The sequence below is a fragment of the Anarrhichthys ocellatus genome, unplaced genomic scaffold, assembly GCF_004355925.1.
Source record: "Anarrhichthys ocellatus isolate YVR2014 unplaced genomic scaffold, GSC_Weel_1.0 scaffold7, whole genome shotgun sequence".
NCBI lineage: Eukaryota > Metazoa > Chordata > Actinopteri > Perciformes > Anarhichadidae > Anarrhichthys > Anarrhichthys ocellatus.
Window position 1 is genome coordinate 9,255,812 of NW_022280037.1, and position 11,479 is coordinate 9,267,290.

Here is an 11,479-nt window from a genome sequence, read left to right on the forward strand (position 1 = left end):
TGCCGGTTAGCTTAGCCTAGCATAAGTCTTTTTACATGTCAGTTTTTGAACAGGTTAAACAAACAAGATGCAATGTGTTATAAAAAGGGCTTCATAAGTGTTGATAGGTGGATTTTGTTTCCTGTAGAAGAAGCTATGCTATGCTAGGCTAACTGGCTGCTGGCTCCAGCTTCATATTTATTAGACATGAAGATAGTAACAATCTTATTGTCAGACTTTTGGCAAGAAACCAAATAAACATAAATAAACATTTTTTTAAATGTCCAACGATCTCTTCATAAATGTAGGACTGGACTTTATGAAATCTGACCAACTTTAGCAAATGTTCTGCTCTTTGTTGCTTATGCTTATAAAGCCATATTTTATTGTACCTTCACCTCTGGATGAAAGTTTGAAGTATAGCAGACACTTAAGATCATTCGTCATGTTTTTCTCGTCGTTGTGTTTTTGACGTCCTGGTTTGATTGCTTTTAAAAAATCCCTAATTCTTATCTGGTTCTTATTTTCATGTAAAAAAAATGAAACATCTGTGTGTGTGTTTATAACTTAACAATACTGACGTGCCCTGTTCCTCATTCTCTCTATTTCTCTCTGTACTTTCCCAGGTAGGGCAGTTCAGTGAATTTCTCCATGAATGTACGTCACAATGATGATGACAGACCAGATTCCGCTGGACTTGGCTCCGCCCCCCCTCCTGAATGGGGAGGTCCCTCTCATGTCTCACATGGTTAACGGTGACGCAGCACAGCAGGTAAACACACGCACACACACACACACACACACACACACACACACACACACACACGCGCGCGTGCGCGCCTGTTGTTTGCATTCAGTCATCCTTGCAGAATGACTATACAAATGCAGCCACCACCTCTCAACGTGTCTGTGTTGCAACGCACACACACTGACCACATGCATGCAAAAATACAGCTCAGTAAAGCATTAGGAACACAAATAAATACAGACGCATGCACGCACATACACTTGCATCAATCAATCTTAAAGACATATAACTGGCTCCAATGATGGATCCCAGGCCTCAGTTTAGATTACTTCGGAAAAGGATTTGCCTGCTTCTCTGACGCTGACCGATCTTATCAGAATCCGCAGAGCCAACTGGATCGCCTTCAAAGTACAAGACCCCACCCGAGCTCGGTACAGGCGGCAGGAAGGGAATGCCGTGATTAAAAGCATCACAGTTAATTGACCTGGGTTAAATCCTGTTGTCACAGATATATTTTTACACCGTGTGCTTTTGGTAGATGAGAGATGATGATGATGATGATGATGATGATCATCCCCGGCCTGTTCCCCACAGCCCAGAGGAAGCACGGTGGGGGTGTTTTGGCTGTGACGCATAAGAGTTAGGGAGGGCTTTGGCTGCAACACACAGTAGTTAGGGAGCTCTTTTTAATGTAACACCCTGCAGTTTAAACTTGGTTCCAAGTGTGGAATCAGGATTCTAGACAGATGATTATATAGATTTGAACCTGCATCTGTGTGTCCGTGTTTGTGTGTATTTGTTTGTTCTTAGTCTGTCTGTGTGTGTGTTTCTTTGACCCTTTTAGCATCTGTCTAGGCACACAAGTGTCTGTGTTGAGTCTGAGTACATATTCTGTGTTTGTGTTTCTCTGCTTGCTTGTCAATCAGCTTTCCTGTCTGTCTATCTGTGTCTACCTGCCTACACCTGCATGTGTGTTTATCTGCGTCTGTGTGTTCCTTCAGTGCATTCAAGCTAAGACATCAGACACATTGTAAAGGTGCAACAGTACAATATTCTACAATTGTTTATGTTTAAAGAAATGTCTTAAAAAGAGCCAAAGGTCTACCATCAAAACAATCAAATCTAAATCTAATCTGTAGCTGTAACTCAATGGAATTTCTAATCAAAGGTTTCTTTCATTTTCCTTTCTGCAAAAGTGAAACGTTTCCCTGGGTTAACTATCTGTATACTAACATGAGTTATTATTCACCTCTAGCCCTTGCTATTAGAATTTAAACCGTTCCTGATTTAAAAAAGAGAAAGAAAAGTTATTTGTTATTATCTTCCGTTTGACATAATAAAGTGCAACAATGTACATTCCATTCCTCCCGTATGTCGCTACTTGACTTCGTTCTGGCATGTTGGTGACGTTTGGAAATATTTTGCATGAAAGGCCAATCAACTATTAAAATATACAATGATATTTTAATCTTTTCTAATAATGTCTGATCCCTCTGCAGGCCTGTTTTTAATCTTTTTTGATAATTTGCATTATTTTAGTTTTTTCTTCTGGAGTAGAATTTTAATTTTCAGTGTGGCTCTTTATATATCGTAACTCCAAAAACTCAATTGCTGCCTGAAAACCTTTGTACGAAAAAAAAAACTGGATAAATATTTCTCAGAAGATGCTTAAAAAAATGTTTGTACACTTCCGAAGAAGTTGTTTGGAGAATGTCGGTTCAGCCGAAATCATATTTTGTCAGTATGCTGAAAGTGCATATTACACTAAAATCTAGAAGAAGTCAAAAAAAGTTTCCAACTTAATATATAAAAAGCTGTGAGTGTATTAAACCATTAGCTGATCGTTACAGCATCAGAGACCAATCAATCTATCAAAACAGAACAAATACGCTACATGAACTATAGTATATAGCAGGTTTATACACAACGCACATATATGCACTCACACCGCACACAACCACCCACATGGTCTGATTCGGGGGTTTTCTCAGTCTTTGGGAAACATGGGTCGCCCTGTACGATGCTGGGGTTCCCATAGCAACAACAGCTGCTGCAGCAGACAGAGCAGGAAGTGTGTGTGTGTGTGTGTGTGTGTGTGTGTGTGTGTGTGTGTGTGTGTGTGTGTGTCTGAGGGAGAGGAGCAGGTCAGTGCTGAGATGGGAGAGCATGCAGACACTACAGGAGGAGCGCAGGATATGAGGATTTTACAACGGCACACCTGTAGAGCATAGACGGGGCTGTAGATGCATGTGTGCGTGAATACGTGTGCACGCGTGTGTAATGGAGGGTCACCTGTTTCATGTCTACAGCCATGTGTGCACTCTCAACAATCTGTATGCGGAGAATATGACGGTAAGGTGCATGCACACGCACTCCCTTCCTGCATATTCAGCAGAAACACTGGGAAATCAAAACACTGTCACATATTTCGGCATTCATTTGTGTGTGTGCCACCTGTCTGCATGTTTAACTGGGATGTACACATCACTCTGTGTTTGTACTGGTTTCAGTGGTTTCCTGCCAGTGAGCGTGGTTAAAGGAGAAAGGTTTTTCTCAAATCTGGGTGTGTGAGACGGCAGCATTGTCTCACCATTAGCTTACCTAACACCTCATTCATATGTGTGTGTGAACTCTGTGTCCGCCCTACTCAGGGATCCAATGCCTATTGTGTGTTATGTCACTTCTGCAAGCCTATTGGCTGCCCAGCAGAGAGTCTGTCGTTTTCTTGTGATTGTTGAAGATGTATGCATGCATGTATTCTACCAATATGCACGACAGAAAGCACAGATCAGATACATAGGAAGTGAATGTAACTGTGGGGTTTTTGTGTACGTGTTGTTGGTGCAGGTGATCCTGGTGCAGGTGAACCCGGGGGAGACGTTCACCATCCGGGCAGAGGATGGCTCACTGCAATGCATCCAGGGTCAGTCCCTTGATATACTCTATTATTATATTATCGTATTAACATGTGGCCTGGTGGCTGCTCTGATGTGTGTCACTTTGAGTATTTCCCATCACTTTAATCATATGCTGGCTGCACATGCGTACATGATGTTTGTGGGTTGAAACTTCACTCACTATTTATTTGGACAGCAAAACAACTTGACCATAGGGGAAATGTATTTCCAAATTATGTATTCATGTATTTTTTAAAGATTTCCTGTTACCTCCTAGCTAGCCATTGGGTGTTTATCACAGTTTATCATGTAAATCTAATTATGGAGACTTGAAACTAGCTTGAGATAGGGAACCCACACAGGGAATAACACGCTAGTAATTCCTTTATTATGTGCTGATACAGGTGAAAGCAAGGATTCTTGGAAGTTGAGGAGATGAATCCCAAACCTAGGATGTTGTAACTTTCCACAAGCACATGAACGCATCATATTGCGCCATTCTTTCAACTGCTTTATAACAGTATTGTGACAAATTGTAAAGTTATTCAGCATATATATATATTTAATATACTTTTTTTAATAGATTTTTTTGCACATGGGTGTACACAATGGTCCTTAATTGTAGTCTTTTAGTCAATAATGCCGCACTAGGGGCGAGGAAAAGTTTGCTCCTGCGCGTGTTATCTTCAAATTGAATAAGACTACAGTAGTTGAAAGCAGAGTCAATAACCGATTGGGACAGAATGGACCGCCATTGTCTCACTCTCTAGCTGCATCTGATATCCGTACATGAAAAGAGTGGACATGCAAGCCACTCAGAGGCTCTCTTAGGCGGAAAGAGGTGGCAGTAACACGGGAATTCCCCCAACTCTTGTGGAAAAGCGTCTCACTTTGATGATGTCAGCAGAGTAAGCTGTTACTCAGAAACCTTGAAAGGGCGCCTTTGTTTTCTTCTGAATCTCCCTCCTTCTGTCTGTCTCTCGCTTCTTCTCTCTCTTTCTTTGCCCTCTGTGAAGGTTTTCTTTGAGTGAGAGCACTTTTGGCTCAGACCCTGACTCCCTCCTGCAAAAAACTCCTGCCCCCCCCCCCTCCACCACCACCACCACCACCACCACCCCATACTCTATGTTGCATCTAATTACAGCCCGCCTTCTTTTCTCCGCCCGCCGTGTAATTCAATTTTTCCCTGAAATCAGAGGAATCGCTCTAGGCAGACCTTAGAGGCTCAGATAATGCCAGATAGAAACAGTACATGATGGGATGGGCGGATGCAAAGATGTGCTGATACAACTGACATAGAAATTCATAGATTAGGATCAATGAGTTGCAGAAAGATGGAAAGAAAAGAGAGATGAAAGAAGGGTTTACGGTGAATAGATTAATGGGATACCAGACTGATTTGCAAAAAAAACACACAGCACTGACGTATCCGGGGTCATGGCGGTTGCCTGTTTATTTGTGGGGCTGCATGTGTGCACTTGCAAAATTTAGCATCGCAGGCCGTGTGAGCTTTTTCCGGTGCCTTTTACTGCAGTCAATGACGGTTAATTGGGCGGGTGGCTCGGGGTCATGTTTGAATGCACATATTATTAATGTGGAGGGCCACACACACACAAACTCTTGCTCTCACTTTCTCTCTGTGTCCATCTGGAGGAGGTCACTGGGTTTAATAAGAGCTGGAGTGTGGCGGTGTGTTTTGAAGGCTAACCGAGTCGCTCTTTAGAGACTCTGGTGTGATTACTGAGACCTCAGAGCTCCGGGTTTGCGCATGCTTGTGTACTTGTGTGTGTGTGTGTGAGAGACAGAGAGCGAGATTACAGAGACCACAGGGCACAACCAGGGACCGGCTTTTATATAAAGTAACCTCTGTTTAGCTGCTGCACTGTGGTGCACACATGCAAATATGCATACACGTACGCACACACAGGCTCTGCCAAGGCAGAACCGGCAGCCGAAAGAGATTCTTTCATATGAGCGCTCAGCCTTCCTTCTCCTCGGCTCACTTCTCTCTCTCCCCCTCTTTTACTCCTCTCGACTTCTTTTCCTCCCGCCTCTTTGCTTCTTTTCTGCCTCTATACTTAAACCAAACCTGGAGCAGCTAAGATATTATTGTATTTCTTGGATTGATGTTAAGTACTGCTCATTAGCCACACCACCACTAAATGCTACTGGCTGAAATATACACTTTTATTTGGACTGAAAGTTAAAAAACGTTTAAAATCTATTCAGAACTGCACCGTGCACAGTCCAAAAATTCACATTTGCTCTGAAATGTAGAACAGCTTTCAGGCCCTTTTCAGTAGTTCTGTCAGTTGTGTTGCTGGTTCTCTGCTCTCCCTTATTCGCTGATGCCTTCAAGAGCCTGTCGCTGTGTTATTTTGCCTCCACGACTTAATGGGTGTTTCTTTGTGCCACTTTTGTGTATCCGCATCTGGAATCATTCTCTGTATCAGTCTGTTAATTAGCAGGCACTCTATGTGTGTGTGTGTGTGTGTGTGTGTGTGTGTGTGTGTGTGTGTGCGTGTCTCCGTCCCCTGTTTAATCAGACTGACCTCTCGGTGCGCCGGGGGTCAGCTTCAATTGCCCCCCCCCCCCCTCCTATCTCTCACCGTCTCATCGGGTTGCGCTCATGTATACACTCTTCTCCCTCCTCTTCCCTCCCCCTCTCAACCCCCACCTCTCCCATTCTCTCTTCCTCCCCCACTAAGACCATTCCCCTGAGCTTTCCCACACTCGCATCAAAGGACAAGACTCTAGAGGGTGTGTTAGAGCACCCTGCTATGGAATGTGAGTGTGTTAATATGTGTGTGTGTGTCTATGTGTGTTTTACAAGGCTGTGTTGGTTTACTGTGTTGTTTGGTCTTTGTTGGACTTTTATGAGGGATGATGAGGCCAGGGGGTGAAGAGCAGGAAGGCGTGCCCTGCCAGGGAGGATGTGACATCATGAGGCATGGGTGGCAGCGGAGTACTTGTACTTTGTGGGCTTGGTTGAGACTACGGTCAGCAGTTGATTGGCTTCATTTTTACAACATAATGGCGGTTTTACTGGATGTCCTAAATACACAACATTTCAGCGGAGGTGAGTAGAGATGGTTAATCTGTGCCGCATTGTGCATGTAGATGGTGTCGGCAGCTGACCAGCTACTCAATGGATTTCTGATAAAATCCCAACTTGTTTGCACAAAAAACACTTGTATCTACCAGAGTGGAGTCTTTCCAGTGTCTTTTAAGAGGCTAATGAAGCATCATGGACAAGTGGAAAAGCATACACTTTTCTTTAACATTACTGTTTGTAATGTTCAGATTCTTTCTATGTAGACTTAGCAATGCTGCGTCTGAAATCACATACTATGCACAACGTGCTCAGTATATGTACTGTGGTTCAAAAGACTTTTGTTTGACCAAAATGTAGCATGTATTCCTCCGGACGCACTGAACTGTAATTGCGGACCAAAAACAAGTCTGAACTAAGATAAAAAACATATCGCACCTACCAAAGTTGAATCTTAAACTTACATTTACATTGGGTTTACGGTGGTCGTTGTCGTCATTGCGTCCAGTGTTTGGATACTGTAATATTTCACCGGGAATAGTCTGCAGTTTGTGTACAATCGTTTTTTTAAGGTTTGGGATTTACTAAAAAAAACCTCACATACTAAATAGCAGAACAATGTAGAACAATGTGTTCTAGAAAAGTAAAACAAATAAAATAGTTCCTACCGGCTTTATTCTTATGGATAATAATACTTGCAGAATGCATGCATGATAAAGTCCATGCCCACTGCTGCATTGCTGCAGTGGCATTATGGGAAATGTAGTCCCATGCTATGCTGCAGTCCGGTTAGCCCAGGCCATTTTTTTTCCCACAAACGGTGGTTATGGAAGACATCGCCAGTGGGACCTCAGTGATGTGGTCTCTGCACCAGCTGTGTGCACATGTTTCTTTGCATGTGTGTCAACTAGACAGAGCGTGAAGCAACACACTCAAGGTCTGTTTTGTGTTTTACCAGCAGATGTGTGTTGTTTTGTTTGCGCTCCCTCTCCTTGTTACTCTCTCTCTCTCTCTGTGGGTGTATCCTAATTCTGTTATTTCAAACCTCCGCACCGCTGGAGTCGGTCAGTCATTAAAAATGTTTCCTTCACCTTAATTCTGCTCAGAGCTGCTTAGTTGGCGGATTCACAAGTCTTTTGTCAGACAAATACTCCCCATTGAAAAATGTCTAAGTAATTGGATGCTGCATTGAAATCCCATCACCTCAACTCTGCAGTTTTATCAAATTACTGATGTGGATGTACACAAATGCAGATATATCATTTCCATACTGTGATAGTGCAGCGATCGACCCCTGTGTATCAGCCAGAAGTGACTAACGTTGTAATGTCAGCTTTTTTTCCCTTTGTACAAAATGGCTTGGGCACTAAATTGTTATTACACATTATGAGGCTTCATCACAATCTGGGATTATTAACTAATGCATTTATAAGTGAAAACAAATTGATAAATGCAGATGCAAGTCATGCACATTTAGTGAGTGATCAGCCACTGACGTCAATTCAGAGGATTTGTGATTCCTCCATGCATCTCTTCCTTGTAAGTGGGAGCAACTATGCGAGTAAGGGCAATGAGGACATGATGAAGGGAATCGGGATGTACCCTGTGTTTTTTCTTCCCTTTCATCATTCAGCCTCTCTGTCCCTTTCCCCCATTTTTGTCTCTCTTCGTTTGTCTCACTTCTACTTTGGTGCTGATGCTGATATTCCTCTTGCTGGTTTCACAGCATCACTACGCAAGCACGCTGAGCCTCTCTTTCGCCAGTCTCCTCCCGAAGTGTGCGCTTCTACACTCTTGAGCCCTTTGATGTAAATAGAAAAGGGCTGGTTGAAAGAAAGTCTCGCAGCTTGTGTTTACACCGAGCCCAGATGGCTCTAAACAAGCTGTGGGAGAGGACACAAATACACTTTTCTCAGAAGGGCTTCATTTAGAGTTCTGTCTCGGCTGGTCCCGTTGCTGCTTGGAACCAGAGGTGGTTGTTTTGGGAACTTTTCGAACCCGCTGTGAAATCCACCCGTATGGGACAGATTGAGAATGAATGTGCAGGTGGAAGACAGCTGACTGACGTCTGTATTCCCGTCAGCTAAAAAGGATTTATGTGTATTGAAATGAACATACTGTTTACTTGCGTGTGGATGTGTGTCTTTCTCTTTGTGTGACTAGACAAATGAATGAGCATGTTGTTGTTATTGTTATGCCACTGGCCTTTGGCCCCAGGTATAATGAATCCCACAACCGATTAAAGGCGTGTTGCATATTCAAGCAGTGCTTTATGTCCATGTGGCATTTCCAGATATGTTAAAGTTCCCCTTTACTTTGCTCATGTCATGTTCTGACTGGTTTATCTCAACGCCGTCTTATGAAAACAATGTGTATCCAAAATCACAACTTTTCATGAGCTTAATGAGAACATCATTTCTCACCCCTCTGTTTTAGAATTGGTTCAAGTTGGCAACTGCTGAGTCTGTATTTATGGAATATGCTTTGCTGGAAAAAAGGGTAGTGGGATGGGTGGAGAAACACACATGGTGTGGAGGGATAATAATGGAGAAATTTGGGTGCATGCATCTATCTGCATTTAGTTTTTGCTTCAGGTTTTTATGCCCTCGTGGCCAACCGTAAAACCAATCCTGGAGGTGTGTTTAGTGGGAGTGTGTGTGTGTGTGTGTGTGTGTGTTTTAATTTTACGTTACGTCCCGTTGGATTTGGGAAAGTGGTCACCATGGGAACAGACTCTCACTCCAGGTGGCGTGTAGTGGAATGCGGTCCCTCGGGGCACAGTTTGTGTGTGCGTGTGGCATACCTGTGTCTTTCTTTTTCCAGTATTTTCCACTCAGATGTACTTTGAAAGAAACAAAAGGACAGAGAGGATTGTATTGGTTCATTTGGTACAGGGTACTTAAGAGCTTGACTTTAGTGTGTGTGTGTGTGTGTGTGTGTGTGTGTGTGTGTGTGTTTTGTGAGAGAGAGAGAGGGAGGAAGAGAGAGAGTTGATTGTTGTTGTATGCCCTGCCCAGCACTCACTTATAAACTCAATGCCCTCACACAGTAGGGCACACGGAGGGAGGAAGAAATGGAGTGGAAATGAAAAGATAGAATGAAGGAAAGGTAAATAAAGGGAGAGAGACAGAAAAAAGAGGAGAGTGAGATCAGATGCTGCGTGTCTAGTCGTGTCTGCTGCCATGCATTCCGGGCGAGGCCACTTCCTCTATGCGTTGACCCCAGCCAACCCTGCGCTGCTGACTTGGTCGGGTCTGCCAGCTCCTGAGACGGCTTTATTTGCTGTTGGGACCGGCCCACTTAGGGCGATGCAGGGTTTGGAGGGTGGTAGAGAAGAGTAGGAGAAAACACAGATGAAAACTGTGTCTGTCTTCATATGTAAGACTGTGTGAAAGTAGATGTGTGTGTGTGTGTGTGTGTGTGTGTGTGTGTGTGTGTGTGTGTGTGTGTGTGTGTGTGAGAGTGTGTGTGTGTGTGTGTGAGAACAGCAGCTGTGCAGAGTAGGGAGCTTGCAGAATTTTCCATAGAAAGAAAGAAAGAAAGAAAGAGAGCTTTTCCAGGGGATGAAATTCTTGGCTCCCTTGAAGCTCAGGGTACAGCTGGAGCACTTCTCCCTCCCTCCTTCTTTCTCCCTCTTTCCGACCTCCTTCACTTCCTCCCTTGTTTCCCTGTCTCTCCTTCGCTCTGTGTCTTTCTGTATTGTAGTATTTATTTTATTTTTTCAGTCTTGCCTTCATAACTCCAACTTTTTAGTGATTCGCATGCTGCTCTTTTTTTTTTTTAGATGAATAAAATTCATTACAACACTCGAGGGCCCTTTAGAAACGTTGAGTCCTCTCCACATGTTGATCATGCCGCTTTTCGGATTAGATTCAATTATATTAGTTGAATCTTTTTTGATCACATGGGACTGTTGTGGCTGCAAGTGGTAATGGGAAAAAATGTGCCTTCCTAAGGCCTCCTGCACAGCTGCATAGCATACACATGTGATTGTTTACATCATGTGTGTTTAGATTTCACAGGGAAGCCCCTCTCTCTCTTTTTTTTTTTTGCTCTGACCTGTATGTTTTGGGGAGGGGAAGCATGTGTCAGTCAATGGGAGGGCCCAAACACGGAGGTTGAGGAATAGTCTGAGGGATTGTTAGAGAACACGTTTGATATAAAGAGAACTTGGTTTGACTTGAATACTTATCCGTGTTTTGCCCCCTCTGGCATAGACACACTTCCCTTGCTTTTCTGATCACTCAGCAGCCGTGGGATGCGCACTTCAACACAAACACACAAAACAGTGGGATTCAGAGATGGGGAATGGGTGGAAAGTCCCTGCTAATCTAGGACTTCCATTCTTGCCTTCTTTCTTTCCACTGACATTCACACGACTTCTCCTCTCCTCTCCTTTCGTTCTCCCTGCACACACTTTCTCTGCTCTTTGCGGTGGACACAAACTCAGTGCTGTTGGGATTGTGACTCATCCACCAGAAATGCCCCACATTAACATGTGGAGAGATAGAAGTAGGAGAGTGAGGGGGGGGGCAGAAGAGAGGGAGAGGAATACAGCTGGCTACAGACCTAGCAGGTTGCGCACAGAGGGGAAAGAATTAGTAAAAAAGGATTGACAGCATTTCTGTTCCTTTAGTGGGTCATTAAACAAATTATTGCATGTTGAAGAATCAATAGAGTGAGAGAAGGGAGGGAAAGAAGGAAATTACTGTGAGACTCTAGGTCTGTTTACACACCAACAGCTATTGCACTTCTTTTCTCTCTCTCTCTCTCTCTCTCTCTCTCTCTCTCTCTCTCTCTCTC

The 11,479-nt window shown here is 43.6% G+C and overlaps 1 protein-coding gene across 4 annotated transcripts in view; it reads left to right on the forward strand.

The window, feature by feature from the left end:
- fndc3ba (fibronectin type III domain containing 3Ba) overlaps positions 1-11,479 on the forward strand; it is an 84,114-nt gene that overhangs the window by 20,077 nt on the left and 52,558 nt on the right. Inside the window, exons 2-3 of one of the 4 annotated variants that reach the window (XM_031847470.1) lie at positions 606-751; positions 3,566-3,650. In XM_031847470.1, the coding sequence (XP_031703330.1) occupies positions 635-751; positions 3,566-3,650 (202 nt within the window). In that variant the 5' untranslated portion in view covers positions 606-634. The other 3 variants (XM_031847471.1, XM_031847472.1, XM_031847468.1) reach the window with 3 other exon arrangements.